The 23,598-nt window shown below is 41.9% G+C and overlaps 1 protein-coding gene across 2 annotated transcripts in view; it reads left to right on the top strand.

The window, feature by feature from the left end:
* PDPN (podoplanin) overlaps positions 1-13,434 on the top strand; it is a 34,444-nt gene extending 21,010 nt beyond the window's left edge. For both annotated transcript variants that reach the window (XM_055419244.2, XM_055419243.2), the window contains exons 2-6: positions 2,943-3,061; positions 4,675-4,807; positions 10,100-10,138; positions 10,684-10,795; positions 11,592-13,434. In XM_055419244.2, coding sequence (XP_055275219.2) covers positions 2,943-3,061; positions 4,675-4,807; positions 10,100-10,138; positions 10,684-10,795; positions 11,592-11,598 — 410 coding nt within the window. In that variant the 3' untranslated portion in view covers positions 11,599-13,434. The remainder of the gene's footprint in view (positions 1-2,942; positions 3,062-4,674; positions 4,808-10,099; positions 10,139-10,683; positions 10,796-11,591) is intronic.
* The last annotated feature ends 10,164 nt before the right edge of the window (positions 13,435-23,598 follow it).

Raw genomic sequence — 23,598 nt, forward strand, 5'->3', positions numbered from 1 at the left:
GTTGAAAATTTCCACTGGTTCTGACCCACAGGCTGGGAGAGGCTGGAAGCAGCAGAAAGGTGTTCATGTGAGCATAAGGGGACATCGCTCCAGAACAGACTCTGTTATTGCAGGTTTGTCACTGCATTTACATAAACAGTTGTGTGTGTTGACTGTGCACACACGTGTCTTAGGAAGAGGAAAATGATTGGAGAGCAAAGACAGCAACACATGATTTGAATTTCACCATTCAAGAGAAAAGGATGTCAAATGCTGGCTGGACACTCAGCAATTCATCCGCAAAGCCTTCAGCCGAAATAATGAGAGGGACAAGTGAACATCTCTTGTTAAAGATCAACTTTCCCAGGAGCAAAAAGAATGCCAGGGCAGTGAGACAAAAGACTTGCCTCTTCATCATGAGTGTCATTCATAAAATGCCCTTTTGTCTATTCAGAGCGATTTTAGTCCTTGGATCTGTGGGCAAAGTGTAGAAAAGAGCAAGAAGGAATTTTTATCGTTAGGTTTTCAGTGAACTGAACTTTCTACGAAAGAATTCAACTTTAACTTAATCCTGTACTTGTTTATTTTTTTTTAAGCAAGGCTGGTTTTGTTTTGCTTTTTAAAGCTAGAGGATGCCATATGGTAAGTGATTTTGCTGAACACACCAGAAAATGTTTTTAAATGGATGGTTTGTTAAGTGTATTTGAACCAGGAGTGGAAGAAAAGAAAATAGGATACTAAGTTTTTAAATAAAGACTGCTTGCCTAGCAAAGGGATATTTCCCCTTGAAGTTGACAAATACAGTCAACATTTGCTGAGATCATAATCTTAAATCCTTAATGAGAGCTGATCACTACCCCTACTCCCACCCCAGCAACCAGCCAGAAAGGGAGCAATCTATTTGCTGGCAGTGAGGTATCAGTTAGTTGCTAACTAAAGAAAGCCTTTCCCCACCCCAGATGAGAAAAAAATGCATATGCTTGGAAAGCACTGATTGGCAGCACCAGATCAGTAGTACTCAATGCAAAGAGAAGGCTCATGGAACAAGAGAATTTACTCTAGAGGCTTCCTTCCTCTGCATCAGCAAAGAAGCTGTGATCAAATATTTATTAGCTATGCCTTTGGCTGAGCCATCTAAGCACAAGAGAAAGAAGGAATTTTAAGGCAACGGCCAGATATCTCACTTATGTGCTGCCTAGATACAAACATCTGCTCTTGAATTAAGCACATAAGTTTCCAACCACCCCCTCCCTTTTTCTCCTGAGCTGTGTGTACTTGCTTATTTTGCAACTGTATTTAGTCACGAAATTTCTTCCAGAGCCACTCTGTGTCTGGGGAGGGAACCCATGACCAATGAGTCAGATTTGTTTTAACCTGTGAAAAGGGTTATTGATGAATTGAGACGGCATTCCTACTTGGTCAGGATAAACTCCAATCATTGTGGTAGAGGGTGAAGAAAAGGCCACTTCTTGTCCTCCCTGCATCCTGGAATTCAACTTCCAGTCCCACCCCACCTATTCCCTGCTCCTCTGGAAACCTTTCTCATTGACACAACAGGGTCATTTGTCCAGTGTTGGAAGGACTGATGCTAAAGCGGAAACTCCAATACTTTGGCCACCTCATGCGATGAGTTGACTCAATGGAAAAGAGTCTGATGCTGGGAGGGATTGGGGGTGGGAGGAGACGGGGGCGACAGAGAATGAGATGGCTGGATGGCATCACCGACTCGATGGACATGAGTTTGAGTGAACTCCGGGAGTTGGTGATAGACAGGGAGGCCTGGCGTGCTGTGATTCATGGGGTCGCAAAGAGTCGGACATGACTGAGTGACTGAACTGAACTGAACTGAAGCTTTTTTTTTTTTTTTATGTATTTATTTTTAATTGGAGGATAATTGCTTTACAATGTTGTGTTGGTTTCTGCCATACATCAAAATCAATCAGCCATAGGTATACATATGTCCCATTGCTCTTGAACCTTCCTTTGAACTCCCACCCCATCCTACCCCTCTGGGTTGTCACAGAGCACTGGGTTGAGCTCCCTGAGGTATACAGCAAATTTCCACTGGGTATCTATTTTATTAATACATATGGTAATGGATGGGCTTCCCAGGTGATTCAGACGGTAAAGAATATGCCTGCAATGCAGGAGACCTGGGTTTGACCCCTGGGTCGGAAAGATTCCCCTGGAGAAGGAAATGGCAACCCACTCCAGTATTGCTTGGAGAATTCCAAGGACAGAGGAGCCTGACAGGCTAGTTGATGGCGTGTCAGAGAGTTGGACACTGAGCGACTAACACTTTGACACTTTCATGGTAACGTATCTGTGTTAATGCTACTCTCTCAATTCGCCCCATCCTCTCCTTCCCTCACCGGGTCCACAAGTTTGTTCTCTCTGTCTGTGTCTCTACTGTTGCCCTACAAATAGGTTCATTAGTACCGTTTTTCTGGATTCCATATATATGCGTTAATATATGATATTTGTTTTCCTCTTTCCAACTTACTTCACTCTTTATAACAGAGAGCCTTCTAATCGATATATTCAGAAATCTTTCCAGACTTCTCTAATTGAGAATTTTTCTGGATCTATATGAAATTCTATTAACCTAAATGCATTAATTCTTTATATGAAATGACACCAGAAAGAATCAGGTTCATTATTGGAAGAAAAATTAAGGTGTAAACACACACACACACACCCCACTGTCCAGCATGCCTCAGTGGGAACCAGTGAGCGTCTGGCTGCTTCACCTTTTTGGAGTCCCATCTTCCTTTCTTTTACAATGGAGATGACCAGGCTGTTCTATATATATAGAATGGTTTGTGTTAAGCCAGAATGAAAACTCCCAAAAACGGAAGAAATACCCAAAAGAAATGAAAAAAAAAAAAATCTGATTGTAGCTGACCAGTTAGGTCCGCCCATATGATTTCACCTTGAGGTCTGACTCAGTCTCCCCTTTTCAGCCAGCACGGTCCGGCCAGAAGATGATGTGACTACAGGTGTGAAAAATGAGAAGACGACCCTGGGTGTGGAAGATTACATAACAACCCCAACTTCCAGTACAGAATCCTTGGCAACTCCGGTGAGTGTCTCAAGAAGAGAGGAAGTTGCTTCATAGGCATGTGATCACATGCTAAGATATTTTGAGATTGGCTTATTTCAGTATGCTTGAGCATAATGCCCCCAGTGTTCATCCATGTTGTAGCATGTTTAAGAATATTTTCCCTTTGGAGGCTGAATAATATTCCACTGTCTGTAAGTATATACTACATTTTCTCCATGCATTTGGATTGCTTCCAACTCTTGGCTATTGTGAATAATGCTGCTATGAACATGGACGTGCAAGTAGCTTCCAAACCCTGCTTTTACTTCTTTTGGGTTTATGCTCAGAAGTAGCATTGCTGGATCATATGCTCGTTCTATTTTCAATTTTTCTGAGGACCTCCATTCTGCTTTCCCTAGCATTGCAACCATTCTATGACCCCATCAACAGTGCTCAATGGTTCCAATTTATTTTCTGTTCTTTTGATAGTAGCCATCCTAACTGGTGTGAGGTGATAATCTCATTGTGCTTCTGATTTGTTTTTCTCTGATAATTAGTGCAATTGAGTATCTTTTGTATGTTTGTTGGCCGTTGTGTACCATATTTGGGAGACTGATTTACTTAAGTCCTTTTTCCCATTTTTTTAAAATCAAGTTATTAGATTTTTTGTTATTCAGTTATAGGAGTTCGATATACTTTTATCAGATAATATGATTTGTGAGTATTTTCTCCCATTCCATAGGTCGCCTTTTCATTCTGTTGATTGTGTCCTTTGATGCACAAAGTTTTTAAGCTTGATCTAATTCCACTGATCTATGTTTGTATTTTTGCCTGTACTCATTAGCTTGTTGAATGCTATATTGACATGAACTTTGGAGTTAACAGAACCATTTCCAAGTCTTGTTCTGTTGGTTGTTGGCTATGTGAGCTCAGGCATATTATCTGATCTCTCTAAGCCTTGTTCATATTATAGGGCTAATAATAGAATTTACTTATTGAAACTTTTCTAGTGGTCCAATGGTTAAGAATCTGCTTTCCAATGCAGGGCATGTGGGTTCAATCCCTGGCTGGGGAACTAAGATCCCACATGCTATGGGGCAACTAAGCCCGTGTGCCACAACTCCTGAGCCTGCACACTCTGGAGCCCTCGAGTCACAACTAGAGAAGCCCACACCCAGCAAGGAAGACCCAAAGCAGCCAAAAATAACACACACACAAAAAAAATAGAACTTACTTCTTAGGGTTTTTTTGTGTTAATGAGGAGGTATGTAGAGGTCCTGGCAAATGGTAAGCTTTGGGGGAGGAAAGGCATTAAAAATAATACAACGTAATATGTGCTGAATAAACGTTACAGGAAAAAAAGTACCATTCAAGTTCAAGGGAGGAAAAGAATTAATGCCTAGTGACCCAGCATTTTCTAAAAAGTTACACCTCAGGGAGTCAGCATGCTCAACATTTGGGATTTATTTCTGGAGTAGATATGATTTTATTCCTGTCTCCACTCTTACGTGTGTTATCTTGTTCCCACTTCAAATTATGTCATCATATAGCTTATATATTTATGCTACTTTAAGTCCATTTCTGACATAAGATAGAGTATGTATTTTACAGTATTAAGTTTTATTTTTGTTTGCCTTTTCCATCTCCAATAGATGCCAACAAGAACAGAGAATGTAACTCACGGTCACAGAGAAGATCTGCCAACCGCCGAAAGCACAACAGCCAAGAGCACACCTGCCAAGAGCACAGTCCACACCCATGCACCAGCGACCAGTCGCTCCCAGGGTAGGAAAAAATTACCCCAGTAGGGATTGATCTTCTTTTGCACCATCAGTGCATTCCCCAAAATCCAGGGACAAATATAGCCATCAATATGGCACATGTTGGAATGTAAGCACTAATGTTGAACCAAGCTTTGTCTGTTAGGTTCAGAGTTCATATGTATTGGGTTGTTGAACTCTGCTCTAATGACAGCTAGTGATAATGCCCCCACAAAAGTAAATGAGATAGCTACTAGTGTCATATTGCTGACCCTAAGCTGATATAATGCTACACAAAAAATGTTGTGTTGTGTTGTGTTGTGTTAACCCAAGAGGGTAAAAGTTAGCCAACCTATGTATATCTTAGTAGATTCTGTCCTAACATTGAAACTCAACATTCAAAAGACTAGGATCATGGTATCCAGTCCATCAGTTCCTGGCAAACAGAAGCTGGGAAAATGGAAGCAATAACAGATTTTATTTTCTTAGGCTCCAAAATCACTATGGATGGTGACTGCAGTGAAATTAAAAGACACTTGCTCCTTGGAAAGAAAGTTATGTCAAACCTAGATAGCATATTAAATAAAAGTCTGTATAGTCAAAGCTATGGTTTTTCCAGTAGTCATGTACAGATATGAGAGTTAGACCATAAAGAAGGCTGAATGCCAAAGAACTGATGCTTTTGAATTGTGGTCCTGGAGAAGACTCTTGAGAGTCCCTTGGACTGCAAGAAGATCATACCAGTCAACACTAAATAAATCCTGAGTATTCATTGGAAAGACTGATGCTGAAGCTGAAGCTCCCAATACCTGATGCAGGGAGCTAACTCATTGGAAGAGACCCTGATGCTGGGAAAGATTGAAGGCAAAAGGAAAAGGGAGCAGGAGAGGATGATATGGTTCGATAGGATCACCAACTCAATGGACATGAATTTGAGCAAACTCCAGGAGATATTGGAGGACCAAGGAAATGTGTTTTCATCTTTAAATGAAAGTAAACATAATGACCTCCCCTGAACCCATGGTTCCTAAAACCAGTTGCACAGCTGAACACCTAGAAAGTTATTCCTTATTGTTTGATATACAATTCCCAATCACTAATCTGGTTTTTAAAACTCTAAAGCACTTCTGCAGATTTTTTAAATGCTTTGTATTTGTACACCTATGGTCACAGCAACATTATACACCATAGCTGAAACATGGAAGCAACCCAGCTGTCCATGAATAGATGATTGGGTAAACAAAATGTGTCATATACATGCAGTGGAATATTATTCAGCCTTTAATAGGAAGAAAATTCTCACATATGCTATAACATGGATGAACCTTGAGGACGAAATGGAATAAACCAGTCACCAAAAGACAAATACTCTGTGATTCCACTTAGATGAGGTACATAGAGTAGTCAAAATCATAGAAAGCAGAATGGTGGTTGCCAGGGGTTGCGGGGGGAGGGAGTGGAGATGGGTAGAGAGTGTCAGTTTTGCAAGATGAAAAAGAGTTGTGGAGATGGATGGGGCTGATGGTTGCACACCAGGTGAATGTACATAAAACCATCAAACAGTACACTTAAAAATGGTGAAGATAGAAATGTTTATATTACACGTATTTTACTGCAAAGATAGAAAAGTTTCATATTATGCTTAGAAAATAATGCCTAAGGGTTACTCTAAGATGCTAAAGAAATGTTTGACATTAAACACCAGAGCGAACTAAATAGGGTTAAACAAGGAAAGAATCAATATAATTAATCATTGGAAACATTTCAAAATTTTGGAGAAGCATTGATCATTTGTAACAAGAGTTGACAGCTTATTCATGCAAGCCAAAAATGGAACATTCCAAGTTGAGTATTTTTTTATATTGTACCAGAATATTTCTCCTATTCCTTAAAAAGAAAATGTCTCAATTTCCTGGAAAATACTCATGATTACTTTTTTGTCTGTCCTCTTCCCTACCCTTTCACAAAAACTGTGACTTATGGCACATTCCTACTTTATGCATCAGTGTTCCAAGAAATTTTCACATGTGAGTTAAAATGTAATTATAAACACTTAACTTTTTAAGAGGTAATTTTATTAGGGCTGCAAATGCCTTTACCATCAAATGCCCAAGTTTGATGACGTTCATGTGCATGATACATTCGAGTGATCACAGTCAGTGTAATTGGGAAGAGGCTTAGGGAGTATAAGGCTAGTAAACAAATTTAGTGATGAATCACCCACAAACTTAATTTTGGTAATATGTTTTCTGGAAAATGGTGTCACTGATGGTGATAATGTTGTGTTATGAGCCCAGTATGTTGTGTCATGAGCCACTATGTTAAGACATGAAAAGCAAATGTTTGACCTGTCTCTACTGGTAGTTGTCAGCCAGGTATAGCATTTAGGGAGTTGATAGGATGACACCTCTGTTCTGGGCAGGCCTCAAACCCAGAAGTCTCCCAACTTCTTTTTCATGTAAGTTGGCATGATCAGCTTGAGCTCTATGTAAATGTTCTAGAGCCATGGGTTCCGCTCATGCAGGAAGAGATGGGTTCAAGGACCTGTACTCTGGGGCCATGAAGTTAAAAGACACTTGCTACTTGGAAGGAAAGCTATAATAAACCTAGACAGTACATTAAAAAGCAGAGACATCACTTGGCCAAAAAACTTCTGTGTAGTCAGAGTTATGGTCTTTCCAGTAGTCATGTACGGATGTGAGAGTTGGACCACAAAGAGGGCTGAGAACTGAAGAACTGATGCTTTCAAACTGTGGTGTTGGAGAAGACTTTGAGAGTCTCTTGGATTGCACAGAGATCAAACTAGTCAATCCTAAAGGAGATCAACCCTGAATATTCATTGGAAGGACTATTGCTGAAGCTCCAGTACTTTGACCACCTGATGCAAACAGCTGACTCTTTGATAAAGACCCTGATGTTGGGAAAGATTGAGGGCAGGAGGAGAAGGGGACGACAGAGGATGAGATGGTTGGGTGGCATCACTTGACTCAATGGACATTAGTTTGAGCAACTTCCTGGAGATAGTGGAGGACAGAGGAGACTGGCATGCTGCAGTCCATGGGGTCTTAAAGAATGAGACACAACTCAGCTATTGAACAATGACAACTCTGGGGCCATCTTGAAAGGATGTCTTTTTTTTTTTGAAGATGGACCTGATACAGAGTGGATAACTTTTCCTTCCAAATCAACCGTTAGAAAAAGTAAACATCTTATAGTTGATGGTTGGCTGGTTTCACTTTTGATTAGGAGAGTATTGGATATCTGATGTTTTGCAAATCATGAGCTGAGATTCTAGGGCTGAGCCTGATTAAATCACATCTCTCTGTTGTCTCATTAAATTAAGGCCTCTTGACTTTTTCTTCATAAGCAACTACCACTCAGAGGACTGAAGGGCTCAGTGTACCAAGAATGTGATGGGAGAAACAAAAGGCCTTTATTGTTTAATAGAATTGTGTAAAAATTATCTGAAGAAAACAATGCTATTTCTTACTTCCAGAGAGATATTCATGGTTAAGCAACTTATATCCACATGCTAGGTAAATAAGAATATTCACATTTAAACCACTAGATTAGAGTTAGCTGCAGATAGAAATCCTACAATAATAGTGCCATAAATGCAAAGGGAATTCCAGAAAAACATCTACTTCTGCTTTATTGACTACTCCAAAGCCTTTGACTGTGTGGATTACAGCAAACTGTGGAAAACTCTTAAAGAGATGGAAATACCAGACCACCTCACCTGCCTCCTGAGAAATCTGTATGCAGGTTAAGAAGCAACAGTTAGAACTGGACATGAAACAACAGACTGGTTCCAAATAGGGAAAGGAGTACATCAAGGTTGTATATTGTCACCCTGCTTATTAAACTTATATGCAAAGTACATCATGAGAAATGCAAGGCTGGGTGAAGCACAAGCTGGAATCAAGATTGCCAGGAGAAATATCAATAACCTCAGATATGCACCTGGTGTCAGGTGATACCACCCTTATGGCAGAAAGTGACAGAGAACTAAACAGCCTCTTGATGAAAGTGAAAGAAGAGGGTGAAAAAGTTGGCTTAAAACTCAACATTCAGAACACTAAGATCATGACATCTGGTCCCATCACTTCATGTGAAATAGATGGAAAAACAGTGGAAACAGTGTCAGACTTTATTTTTTTGAGCTCCAAAATCATTGCGGATGCTGATTGCAGCCATGAAATTAAAAGACTCTTACTCCTTGGAAGGAAAGTTATGACCAACCTAAACAGCATATTAAAAAGCAGAGACATTACTTTGCCAACCAAGGTCCGTCTAGTCAAGGCAATGGTTTTTCCCGTGGTCATGTATGGATGTGAGAGTTGGACTGTGAAGAAAGCTGATCGCCAAAGAATTGATGCGTTTGAGCTGTGGTGTTGGAGAAGACTCTTGAGAGTCCCTTGGACTGAAAAGAGATCAAACCTGTCAATCCTAAAGGAAATCAGTCCTGAATATTTATTGGAAGGACTGATGCTGAAGCTGAAAGTCCAATACTTTGACCACCTGATGCGAAGACCTGACTCATTGGAAAAGACCCTGATGCTGGGAAAGATTGAAGGCGGGAGGAGAAGGGGATGACAGAGGATGAGATGGTTGGAAGGCATCACTGACTCAATGGACATGAGTTTGCTCAAGCTCTGGGAGTTGGTGATGGACAGGGAAGCCTGGTGTGCTACTGTCCATGGGGTCACAAAGAGTAGGACATGACTGAGCAACTGAACTGAATGAACTGAAAATACAAAGCTTAATACTCATTAAGCTTAAGTGCCCAAGATCTGGATTTTCCATGAAAGAAAAGGAAATTGATATCACAAGATGGGTGATATCACAGTCTTGACCACAGCTTCCAAAACATTTTGCTCTCAAAATGATGTTTCTTCAAAATAAACCTCCCAATGGGTGAGTTTTTCATGATCTTGACTTTGGACCAAAAATCAACAGCCTTGGATTCTTTTGTTACCCTAACTTCTGAAATCTTTGACCATTTATTTAAGATCTCTCTGGGCGAATTACCTTGACTCTGTTCTCTACGGTGGGTGGGGAAAAAAGTAACATTTACCAAAAAACTATGGATTCACAGGTGTGAAGAAGCATTCATAAATTCAATAAATAATAGTTTTAAAGACAGGATCACATCAGAGCCTGCTTAAAAGTCTCCTGATCCAATTTACTTAAGAAATTATCCTCTTTGCTTATGTTTTGCTACCTTCCACTTAGAGTAAATCCATCTTCTGCCAATTGTTAAATTATAGTTATTCACTCCTAATATTTCTATATCATTGCAACTCTCTCTTTACAGGGAAAACAGATGGAGAAAAACCAAAAAGCACTCAGAAAGGTGGGTTGGATTTTGTTATCAAAACATTCTTATGGGAGTTTTTAAAAAGGTTTCTTTGAACTTTAATCTTTGTGATGAATTAACATTCTTTCCTGGATTGTAATCAACGGGAGCAGAAAACCTTTTGAAAATGTTTCAAATCTCTTAAGAGAGAAAAGGGAATTGCCTGTATTTGAAAATAAGCAAACCACAAGTGAGCCTTCACAACAGCTGTGGAAAATGGTGTCATATCAGAATTTGTGGTCCCTAAAAATGGAAATAGGGGCTAATTTAATAGCTGTGTGTACACAAAAGCTACCCAGTAATTAACAGTGAAGCCACCTAGTCAAAGAGTGGTATGCTTCTTGATAAATCTTGAGATCCAGAAATCTTCCCGTGATTAGAATCACCCCAGCTTTTCTCCCCTTCCAAGTCACCTCCTGCTAGATAGATAGAGAACAAACAACGTAGAGCAGCGTTTGTTATCCACAGTGGGCCTGTGGCTTTGCTGATTGCTGCTGCATTGTTCATCTGGGGACTCTGCTTGTTTTTTCTGTCTCATTCAGGTGGCTTGTCAGTGGGGACCCTGGTTGGAATCATTGTTGCGGTCTTACTAGGCATCGCAGTCATTGGTGTAACCATCTCTGTGATTGTTCGGAAAATGTCAGGAAGATACTCGTAAGTATAAACCTTAGGCTCTTGTGATAGGTAAATGAAGGGGGTGGCTTCCGATCTTTGAACTAATAGACACTCTAAATAAAGATCATGTGCAGAAGCCACCAACCTCCCTAACCACTGCATCTGAAGTGTCCCCTTGTTAGTTTCCCACCTGGCTTTTCAGTTGATTTCCATTGCACTCTGACCCAATTTGACCTTTTAATTTTCCGACTCAGTGAACTTGAAGGAAAACCCAAACCAAGTTTTAATGATACCCAGTCACCCTACTACCAATCTTCAGAGGTAGGTGGTTCTCAGAAGAACCTTTGTGGCAGAGCGAGGACCCTATTCCAATGAGGAATTCCACTGGTACTGGGGCTCCTCCCTCCACTCCTGACCTGCATGCACCCACACACCCAGGGAAAGGAATTATTTCTCCATTAAAATTTCCTAGTAATTCAGAACATTTCAAATTCATAGCCAAAGGAAAATATTTTCCTCTTTCTGTTGGGGAGATAATATATAATTGAATGGGGAGAGGATAAATGTTGTTATACAACTGGGGGGGTCAAGGGACACAAGCAGCAATGAAGTTGCAGATTTGTGTGTCTGGAAATGCCTGGGAACCTGACCCTAAGTCAGGCCTGAATTTGATCCTGAGAATCAGGCCTGGAGGAGGGATGAGCAGGGAGAGAAGAGCCCCAGGACCCAAAACTGGAAGATGTTGACAAAGGACCATCAGAACAATGACTCACCAGGTTAGTAGTCACAATGCCAGTAAAAGAAGTGACAGCCACCTTTCTCTTTGTCTTCACAGGCCCTAAAGCACTAAAGAATTGTGCTGTCCTGCCAATACATTTTAAAAAAGAGAGTTTCCGACATCCCCCCCTGCCCCGTCCCTGAGCACATGGAGAAGATGACCCGTGGAACTGCTTCACCACCACACTCAAAATCCACGGTGATCCCTCCACTTGCTAAAACTAACCGAAGGAAAGAGTATTCATAAGACGCGCTCCGCTAAGCCTTTGTCTTTTGAAAAAAAAAATACTGTTTTAATATAAATTTTGTGTGTGATTTAAAAGGCAAAATGCGTAGAAAATGGAGCAAAGCTGTGTTAAACCTGATTTGTAACTAAATAGACAATAGATTGGGTTGGCCAAAAAGTTCGTTAAGGTTTTTACCGTAAGATCTTACAGAAAAATCTGAACAAACTTAATGGCCAACACAATCATTCAGTGGATGTCAGAAGCTGTAATTGTCTTTGTTTTTGTCTTTGTAATTAGCCTTTGTTTTGACTCTCCTCTGTTATTGTTAAAATGCAAAGGAATCTGAAAATATTTATACCAATGGCATCCTTGGGTATAGAGCTATGTCAGTTAGTGGCATAACTGCTCTGCAGTTTCCGATCTGTTAAAACATACACATTCCAGTCCAGTGGGGTCCGTTTTTAGAGCCTGATTTGATTTGGATAATGAAGTAGAAAATTTATTCTTGTGTAATATGTAATTAGTAAGTGGCTTTCACTGGTCTAGGTAAAGCATTCCAAAGACATCTATTTTAGATCGTAAATAGAAGTCTTAACTTTGGGGAAGGCGTTTTGTTTCTCACACCAAGGGTCTCGGTGTACTCTGCTGCCTTCTCCATTGATGACTTGATGAATCAAAGGTTTGTTTGGACACAAGTATAAATTTTTTACTTTCATTTTCCTCAGATGATAGAGATCCAGACCTGACGGGGTGGCCTTCTCGCTTCCCCATCACCCAAGTCCTCCATATTGGCTTTTTTGTTCTGGAATATGAGGACCTCAGCCCTGGATTCAAAAAAGGCTGTGGAGGCCCAGTGATGCCAGAGGCTCAGGTGTTCCAGGAACTGAGAGCCGCAGTGGTCCCCAAACCCTGTGTGTGCTTGTGACAAACAAAACCCGTCAGCTTCCTAGCATTTACTTTGTGCTTCAGAGGAAAGAAATGGGAATACTAATTTTTAAAAAGCAACTGGATTTAGAGACTTTATCTTAAAAATGGAGGCTGTTTCTGGTTTTCACAAGATCCCACATATTTCAGTGGGGTCATGATTGACAGTTCTGTATTGGCACCATCCAGCTCAGGACTTTTCTCCCCGTAGGCCAACTGAATTCTTTCCCCTACACAAAAAGGTTTTATGCTGAGCAGATGCTGTGTCACAGTTGTGGTTATACATTTCTGATAGCCTCCGAATTCATCAGGTTCATAAAACAGGAAAAAGTAGACTTTCAGTCAGAAAGCCTGGCCTGTTCTTCCCCTACCTTTTGCAGTAATGGGTGGATGTAATTTTAAACAGTATACCCTGTGTCACTCAAGTCCAGCTAGTCCAATATCCCAGATTCAATATTTGAACATCAACTGATGGAGAAAACGGGCTTTGGAAATGCTCTATGAATCTCTTAAATACCCTTCCGTTTCATCACTCAGATTTCTGAACAGGAGTTGGGAATAATGTTAATTTCCTCTTTCTTATTCTCTTTTTTTTTTTTTTTTTCTTACTGTGAAAAATAATAGTCAATCCCAAGTCATACACTGGACCCATCACCTGCTGGGACAGGGCTATGGGTTTCCTGGTCACATCTGTGTTGTGCTCAATGCAGTGTAGACATGTTTTAAAATAAAACAGATGATTGAGTATAACAGTGAGTCAGATCTATGATTGGGAATCTCCATCAAGGTTGGATCACCCCTGAGTACATCTCCAGATGAGATTACACATTATATAAACATCTGCTTCTTGACTTGATTGGGAGTGAATTATAAATGGTCATAGGAGGTACATCCATGGGGAAGTAATAAAATAGGACCTTTCACCCAAGACTCTCTGCCAAAGTAGGGAAGTTAAGGTCAAGTGGAGGAATGGGAGGGAAAGTGGCACTTTGGGATTAGTTTTGCTCACTCTGGTCACAAAAGGTTAACAAGGTTTTGCCTGGCTCCTGATTGCTCTGCCCTGGAGACTGGAGCCAGGGAAGGGGAGCAGTTATACTTTGCTCCGCCAGCCTACCTGGGAACCTGACCTCAGGTGGGTAGGGCTTGACCACATAAGAAAAGGTGGTAATCGCCCTTGTGAAGGTTTTCTAACTGCCTATGGCCTGGGATGCACATCACTGCAGAATTCCTGTTCCTGGGACATCTCACTGCTCCTTGACCCTCAGCGCAAGCACTTTTCAGAGTCTAGAGACTGGAGCGGCCAGGCCCTCTGTCCCTCTGACCTATCTACTCCACACTCCCACACACACCGCCCCATATGGGATTCTAATGCCATACCCTGTGTCTCTCTCCTCCAACCCTATCTCTATTCATAAAGGTTGGATTTAGCATCATACCTTCCTCATAATACCCAGTTTTTGTTAAGGCAGGGTTGTTGAATTTACCAGATGTCTGGAATTCTGAGTGCCTGTTTCTAAGTGGTGAAACTAACAGGAGAGGATTTGAAACGATTATCCTTTTTCTAGCAGAAAACTAACCGCATCCACCTAGTCCCACAGATGCCCAGGCCATCCGCTATGTCAAGAGTCAATTTATACACGCCACCCGCAGGAGACTATTGGGACCAAACAGACTGCCAAGAACACTGGGACTTTAAGGAAGCAACTCCATCCTCGAGATGCCTGGGGACCCAGCAGTGCTAAAGTTAACTGTTTGTGAGGTAGCAAAGCATCGTTTGGGCTTCCCTGGTGGCTCAGACAGTAAAAAATTTGCCTGCAATGCAGGATACCTGGGTTCAATCCCTGGGTCAGGAAGATCCCCTGGAGAAGAGAATGGCTACCCGCTCCAGTATTCTTGCCTGGAGAATTCCACAGAAGAGCCTGGCAGGCTATAGTCTATGGGGTTGCAAAGAGTTGGACACAACTTAGCAACTAACACACACACAAAGCATTGTCTTTACCCCTTTTTTTTATCTTTCAACCTGGAAGAACCAGGTTGAAACCAAAAAACAAGACTTAGTTCTGCTTTAATGAACAAAGAATGATTAACTTAACCTCTTACTCTTTCCATCTTTAATTTATATTGATTTAGTATCCAGGGTTTCCCCATGACAAATGCTTTGATGGGGCATAATGCATATTCTGACATAAAAACTTTGTTTGCTGATCTGAAGTCCAGTGGAAGTAGAATTTCTCTCAAATAGAGCTGGATCTTAGCACATACAGTTGGAGCACATAGTTATCTACCTGTGAGCATCAGAGAACTTGGCATTCCCCGAAAGCAAGCATTTCTCTTTGCTTTTCCCCAAAGCTTGACGCTAGGTTAGATGTAAATATACTTTGTGACATGATTACCACAATCGAGCTAATTAACATGTCTATCACCTCACATGTTACTTTTTCGTGTGCTTGGCAAGAATATTCACTGTCATAGTAAATTCAGGTATACAATGCAGTATTATTAACTATGGGCTTCCCAGGTGGCACAGTGATAAAGAATCCACCTGCCAATGCAGGAGACCCAAGAGACATGGATTCCATCCCTGGGTTAGGAAGATCCTCTGAAGTAGGAAATGGCAACCCACTCCAGTATTGCCTGGAGAATTTCATAGACAGGAGCCTGGCAAGCTACAGTCCATAACATTAACTATAGTCACCAGAGTGCACATTTGATCTTAAGAATTTATTCATCTTGCATAAGTGAAACTTTGTACCCTTTGACCAGCATCTTGTATCAAAACATGTTGTACACCTTAAATTTATACAATTTTTACTTCTCAATTATACTTCAATAACATTGAGGGGAAAAGCCAGGTTAGGATGTATAGTAGATCCATGGGCTTTTAATTTAATAAACACACAGGATGTAACCACAGTTCATGGGCAATATGCAGGATAAATGTAAAATCTCTTGGAGGAGAAGAATAAGGCTGGTGTAAGGAATGTGAGATTTTGGCCCATTGGCCCAGCACACGTGATTCAGGCAAAATGCCAGCCTGGATTCACCAACCATTAATCCTCAGTACTTTTCACCCTGGGGGGTCACATTATCAGACACAGGCACAAAGCACCCAATGTTTTTTCTGCACCCAAAGGCTGTAGGCCACCACACAGAGTCCCATGCATCTTCTTGAAACTTTGTTCCTCCCATGTTCTTTCCTACCCCTTTCCCTCCTACCAGCTTTAATTTTCCACAGATGGTAGGGGATTGAGAAAACAATCCCCTGCCAGTCACAAAGGGAATGTTCTAAAGGGATGGTGACCCTCCGGATGCTACCTGAGAGGTTGTCTCAAGTAAGTGCTTGAATACAACCTAAACCACAACAGTGCCCTGTGGGTAAACTCGGGAAGCAAAAGATGTTCCGAGTGAAGGGAAAGCTTGAACCTTCCTTTTCCTTCCCTTCCCAGCCTTCCACAGAGCATCTGGGCATGAGACTGAGGCTGTGGATGGTACAGGGCTGGTTAGGCAGGGGTTGTGGGGTGTGGATGTTTGCCCAGCAAGACCCAGGGACAAAGGACACTGAGGCTAACAGGGTGTTTGGGACAGCTGAAGAGATATACCCTCTTGGGACAGAAACAATCTGCTCATTCCTTCATTCAATAAACATATATTGTCAAACCCTGCTCTTGGTCCTGGGGATACATAGCGGGTAAAATCAACAAAAATCCCAACCTGCTGGAACTTTCACTCTAGCATGGGAGACAGACAGTGCCCAAAATAAACAGATAAATCATAGTGTGTATAGGAAATTAGGGGGTGGAAGAGGCAATGGAGAAAAGCAGCAGGGGAAGGGAAGAGGAAGAGCAGGGCAGAGGGACCACAGCGTTGCTTTGGTTAGGCAAGGAAGACCCCACTGGGATTTGAGCAAAGCCCTAGGAGAGGCAAGAGAGGGATGCCAAGTGGGCATCCAAAGGAAAACATTCCAGGCAAAAAGGAAACATCAAAGGCCCAAGGTAGGAGCATGTTTGGGGTGTGGTGGGGAAGCAGAGAAGCTCAGAATGATGGAGCAGAGTGAGCAGGGAGGAGAATGGTAGGAGATGAGGCCGGAGAGGTAGTGGGGCCCATCTAAACAGAAGCCATTGGAAGGTCCCGAGCAGAGGAGTGGCATAATCTGAATTATATTTCAAGACACTCACTCTTACTTCTGGTTGGGAACTGGCCAGATAAAAAGCCAGTGTGATCATCCAAGCAAGAGCTGATACTGTCTTACCGGCTTCCCTGGTGGTCCACTGGTTAAGAATCTGCCTTGCAGTGTAGGGGACATGGGTTCGATCCTTGGTCGGGGAACTAAGATCCTACATGCCGCAGAGAAACTAAGCCTGCATGCCTTAACTAGAGAGCCCCTGCACCACAATGAAAGATCCCGCACGACCCAATGAAGTTCCCACATGTCACAACTAAGACTCGATGCAACCAAATAATTTTTTTTTTTTAATGATGGTGGCTCAGACCCAGATGATGGCAGTGGAGGTGTCTTGAGATGGTCTGGCCTGGTTATATTTTGAAGAAAGTCCGCAGGAGTATCTGATGCACCAGACATGGGATATGAGAAAAACAGAGAACTCAAGACAACTCCAATGATTTTGACCTGAGCAATTGGAAAATGGAGCTGCCATCACTCACCAGGGAAGGCTGTAGATACAGAAGGTTTGGGAGGGACAAGCAGTTCTGTGTTGAACATGCAGAATTTGAGATGTATGTTAGAGATACAAGTGAGGGTATCTCAAGCAGCTACCTGGCTATAAGAGTCTGGAGCTTAAGCCAGAGATCTGGCTGGAGACATAATTTGGGAGTCTTTAATATGTGATGTCAGTGATACTGATAGATCACCAAGAGCATCAATGGAAAAAGACAAGTCCAAGATTAGAGCATTCGTGGACTCCAAGATTTAGAGGTCAGGGGTAGGCAGACGGGTTACCAGAGGAGACTTCCATCATTGCCTGGATGACATATACCTCACGCATGCCTATGTGGGTTCTAAGTCACTTCAGTTGTGTCTGACTCTTTTTGACCCTGTGGACTGTAGCCCACCAGGCTCCTCTGTCCATGGGATTCTCCAGGCAAGAATACTGGAGTGGGTTGTCATGCCCTCCTCCAGGGGGATCTTCCCGACCCAGGGATCAAACCGTTATCTCTTACATCTCCTTGCACTGGCAAGCAGGTTCTTTACCACTACTGCCACCTGGGAAGCCCTAACATACACCTCAGGATTAGCTATTTCCCTTTGTTCTCATTTATACCACTGAACAACCTCTGATGAGTAATTCAGTTTTTCAAGCAGCTTAATGCTGGGATGGGGTGCCCTCAATAATGGACACAAATACACCCAAAACTGAAAAAGAATCTCACTCACTCACTGAAAACTACCAACCTGGCATGTGGGGTTTTAAATCAGTTTTTATGAATCTAATTGGCATGACTTAAGCCCTAGGATCAGCTCCATTCTTATGCAATTAAGATTTCGGGATCATAAATCTGAGGACCAGATCCTTTGAGAATGATATCCACATCAAGTTACCAGTGCTATGGAGGCATCTAATTCTCTTTTTTAATTAATTTTTATTGGTGTAGAGTTGCTTTACTCTGCTGTACAGAGAAGTGAATCAGCTATACCTATACATCTATCTCCTCTATTTTGGATTTCTTTCCCATTTAGGTCACACAGAGCATTGACTAGAGTTCCCTGAGCTAATACAGTAAGTTTTCATTGTCATCTGTTTTAAATATGCGTGTGTGCTCAGTCATGTCGGACTTTTTGCAACTCCATGGACTGTAAGCCCAGCAGGCTCCTCTGTCCATGAAATTTCCCAGGCAAGAATGCTGGAGTGGGTTGCCATTTCCTACTCCAGGGGATATTCCCAACCCAGGGATCAAACTCGTGTCTCCTGCGTCGACAGGCAGATTCTTGTATACATCCCAATCCCAATCTCCCAATTCATTCCTCCCATGCTTCCAATTCTCCTGTTTACACAGCACTTCTGTTGTAAGTCTTAACTGTAATGGTGCCTCCATGACCTCCCATAATCTAGCTTCCACCCACCTCATTGACTTGCTCTGACCCAGCTTCCCCCATTTGTCAACGTCTCTACTTGGTCTTGTCCTAAGCAACAAGCCCCAGCAGTCAGCCCCGTGGACCTCCTTCTTGCTCTTCTTGGTTTGACCACCATGTTACCAAGCTAGTTGCCCCTCTGGCCCTCTGCTTGTTGCTCCACTGGTCCTTTTCTTGTCTTGTTTTCATCCTCTTCCTCACAGGCATATCTAAGCCTCACTATTCGCTTCTCCCTTGGAAAGCTTGTCTACTCTCACAGCTTCAGTGACCAGAAGCTCCAAGAGGGCAGGAGTCTGTTACATTCTCTGCTACATCTTTGGCCCCTGGAGCAGTGCCTCGCACATAGCAAGTGAACAATTCTGTCATCCTTTATGTACACACTGCCACCCTTCTCAAGATCCTTGAGCAGAACCTTATCATTACCGCAAAGTTAAACATCTGCTTTCCATCTCTCCCTGCTCTTACCTGATCTGTATTCCATGAATGGGACCTTCCCAAGGCATCTTTTTGCACATTTAACCACCACATTCTAAGATCTGTCCCAGTGGCTTCACAACAAAATAACTTGATATTCAGAGCTTCTACATGTTTTTAGGGGGCTGCTAACACATTTGTACAGCCACTTTTGTGGAGTGGAAAGAGCTTGAATTTAGACCCAGATTCTGGTGGCTTTGGTTCCAGGCTCTCCCATTTCCACCATGGAGGAAATGCATTAACACTTCTATGTTTCTAGGCTCTTTTGATTGCAAGGACCAGAGACTCACCCAGGTGTCTTCATGCATTGCTTCATATTCTATGGCTGCTTGTGAAAACAAGGGTGAAAAGCCCTGTGGGAACCCCCAAGCAGTAGCATAGCACAACCACAGGGAAGTGAGAGTGTTCTCAACGGTGCTGGGTTCTGAATCGTCTTGACACTTCCATCACTGCACTGGACAGTCGTCATTTGTCGCTCTGAGTCTATTCTCCTTCTTTCCTCCCCTGGCTCTGTGACCAAGCAGGCCGATCTGAATGGACCAGTTCTCTTGCTTTCCAGGTTCTGGTTGGGTGTGGCTAGTGGGAGGCACCGAGAGGTGATTTGGGAAGCAAATCACCCAATAAAAAGACAGGGGTTGGGGTATTTATTCCTCCAGCTCCTTCCTCATCAGGTCAACATGTTACTGGTAGTTGTGTTTCTTTACCAAAAGCCACAGCTCCTGGGACTTGTCTGGTGGTCCACTGGTTAAGACTCCATGTTCTCCGATGCAGGGGACACAGGTTCAATCCCTGGTTGGAGAACCAAGATCCCATATGCCACATGGCATAAATTAAATAAATAATTAAATAAATAAATAGATTTTAAAGTCACAGCTCCTATTGAATAAAGCTATAGGTCTGGCCAGTTTCCAGTAACAAATCCCTCCTCTTGCCTAGTTAGGACTGTGGGACTCCCAAGGTTGTTAATCCCAAGAGCTTCATTGTTCTTTGTTGGTTTCCTTAACTTTACGTCACCGTTGGTAAATTGTCCCTTTATCCAACTCTTCTCCATCCTTCTTTTGAGGGCACCATATGTTTCCAGCTGGGACCTTGACTGGTACAATCACATGAGTGTTTGTTCATGCACAAATACGAGGGTGATTTAACCCTGCATTTTCCCTGTCACTACCAACCAACAAACCAATTCTGTCTTCTGGGCATCTATTCTATGCTTCCTGGCTTCTGCTTATTCACAACTTGCACTGACTCACAACTCACGTGACACATGGTCCAGTGGTGTCCCCATAAACACACCTGCCTCCCCCAACTTTGGCATCCTGTCTCTGTGTGTTCTCTCAGCTTTGACTCCTGCCACTAATGGTCTAATTCACTCTCTATTTCCAAGACCTGTAATGTCCAAAGAAATCTGCACAGCCTGGTTATTCACCATTATCTTGGTTCAGAATTTCCTGTGCCAGGTCACAGGTGGGTCACAGACCACTGTAGGTCCTCCATTTCCTAGTCATTGCCTCTTCCTTGTTAGCAGAAGTTGGTTCTGGAAGAAAGAGCATGGGAAAATCGTACGGTTCAGAGCTTTACTGATTTTTATGTAAAAATTATACTTATATCCTAGAGTTGTTGTCAGCCTTAAAGGAAATAATAAATGTTTAGGGCCTGACTGAAAACACAGCTACTGCTCAATCATGAGCAGCAGTTATTCCAAAGATCACTTCTTACTTCTATTACCATAGCCTCATTTACTCTCACAACATCCCTGTGAAGTAGGCAACACAGAGATTATCCCCATTTTACAGATGACAAAACTGAGGTTCAAACAGTTGCCTAAAATTATAGAGTTACAAAATGCCTGAAGCATCAGCAGTGAGCATGTGTCTCTGGCCCTCCATTGTTTAAAGTAAAAGTGAAAGTTGCTCCATCATGTCTAACTCTTTGCAACCCCATGGACTATATAGTCCATGGAATTCTCCAGGCCAAAATACTGGAGTGGGTAGCCTTTCTCTTCTCCAGATCTTCCCAAACCAGGAATCAAACTGGGGTCTTCTGCACTGCAGGCAGATTCTTTACCAACTGAGCAATCAGGGACCACCTTTTAAAATTAATGCCTCTCTAACAGCTCAATAGTAGTATATTTTGAAAACACAGTTTTTTCAGCCAGTGGAAAATACAGAACTTATTTCTTTTTAATTTGGAAATATTTTAAACATACAGAGATATACACATTTCCCAATGAAATGCACCCGATTCAGGAGAATGGTCCCTCTGGGAAGAGAAGAGGAAGAAACTGATATCAGGAGGGTACTTGATAAATGTTTATTTCTCAAAAAAAATTATATAATAAATATGAGAAAATGCTAGGGTTTGATGAAGCTGAGTGGTAGGTATATGGGACTTTGTTATTACTCTCTGTATTTTTAGCAAACCCTAGCATTTTCTCAATGAATTAATTTGGGGGATATTTAAATATGCAGACTTGACTAAGAATTACTTGGCATCTTTCTTATAAGTGTGATACTCATAGAAAGAAGGTCTGAATTAATTGGATTTAGTGGCCAATAACTTTACAATAATTCTTTGTCTCTACCCATCCATTTTCCTTCAAATGACCGTCTGATTTTTTTTCTATATGAAAATATTGGAAGGAAATACATTTGTTATTTTCAAAATGATAGAAATATTTCACCTGCGTTTCATGAAAACATTTTTGGAGCTAGTTAATTACTTCTAATAAAAATACAACAGTGAGATTCAGAGTCAGCATTTTTTCTAAGTACAAAGTGATATATCAGATGTTGGAAGAGATTTTCTAACTTGCAGAAGAAAAAGAACTTAAAAATATGAAGTTGGCTCCTGAGAAAAATCCTTCTGGTGATCCACAGTCCAAAATATTTATGAAGCAAATGTCAAAAATGAAAAGATTCCATAATAGACATTTTCTCTGAAATGAAAAAGAACTGCTATGCACACAAGAATTAAATTCAACATTTCCCTCTTTTAAACAAAAAGTAAGGAGTTCTTGATGTTGGTTGAGAATTTCTCCAAGTATCATTTTACTAGTACCAATTTCAGATAGTTGAGGCTTTCTTGGCTGTCCAATGGTTAAGACTTTGCCTTCCAGTGCAGGGGATGCAGGTTTAGTCACTGGTTGGGGACATAAGGTCACACATACCTCAGGGCCAGAAAATCAAAACATGAACAGAAGCAATATTGTAACAAATTCAATAAAAACTTTAAAAATGGTCCACATTAAAAAAAAATCTTAAAGAAAACAAAACCTAACGCTCCAACCTCACCTGTAGTGGGTTCAACTGTGGCCCCCAAAAGACATGCCCAAGCCCTGGACCTCAGTCCCTGTGCAGGTGACCTTACTTGGAAAAAGAGTCTTTGCAGACAAAGTTAAGTTAAAGCTCTATCTCAAGATGAGATCTTCCTAATTAACTGGATGGGCCTTATATCCAGTAACAAGTGTTCTTAGAAGAAGAGGAAAACACAGAGAAGTAGTAAAGCATAAGGGAGGCCATAGGAAGATGGAGGAGGAGGTCAGAATGATGCACCCACCAGCGGACCCATAGAAGCGGGAGGAGGCTGGAAATCTCCCCTTGAGCCTCCAGAGTGAGATTCACCTGCAGACTCCTTCATTTGAGACTCGTGGCCTCTGAAACTGTGAGAAAAAATTTCTGTTGTTTTAAGCCACCCAGTTTGTGGCCATTTGTTACAGCTGCCCTAGAAAATATAAAACATCCCCCCACCATCCCCGCTGAGTAACCTATCTGCAAGGGCAGCTCCCCTCTGCCCATCCAGCCCATCCCAGATGGAAAGTGACACACACCTCTTTCACTCTGACCTTGAGCCATTCCCTTAATTCCTCCAAACAATGGTTTGGCAGCCACCACGCTTCCTCTGGGACAGACAGATGTTACTAAACCTCCCCATAGTGTCATTCCAATTTTGCACTCACATTGGAAGAATCCATGGTGAAAGAAATGTGACCTAAAACAATAGGCAAAGTCAACCCTTGCAGGATGAGTGGAACACAAAGGCAAGTCCAGCTGTACTCACCTTACCACCCTTTGCGGTGACTAACCCAGAAAGGCTTCAGTGAAAATAAAACCCCAAAGTCTATTGAGTGAACATTCAACAGATATTCACCCAGCACTTCTTATGAGTCAGGCACTGCCATCGATGCTAACAAGGAGATGGAATTATTCTAATGACTCATCAGATGTGACAATAATAATATTCCTTTGGGTCTGGTAGCTAAAGGAGAAACTGTTTGGGGTCTGAGAGGCTCTTTTCAGTCATAGACCTCCAACTTACAATGGCAATGGTTTTCTCAGGTTGTTGTCAGACAGTGG

The sequence above is a fragment of the Moschus berezovskii genome, chromosome 17 (genome assembly GCF_049115385.1).
Source record: "Moschus berezovskii isolate FMDL1 chromosome 17, NW_MosBer_1.0, whole genome shotgun sequence".
In the NCBI taxonomy this organism is placed as follows: Eukaryota; Metazoa; Chordata; class Mammalia; order Artiodactyla; family Moschidae; genus Moschus; species Moschus berezovskii.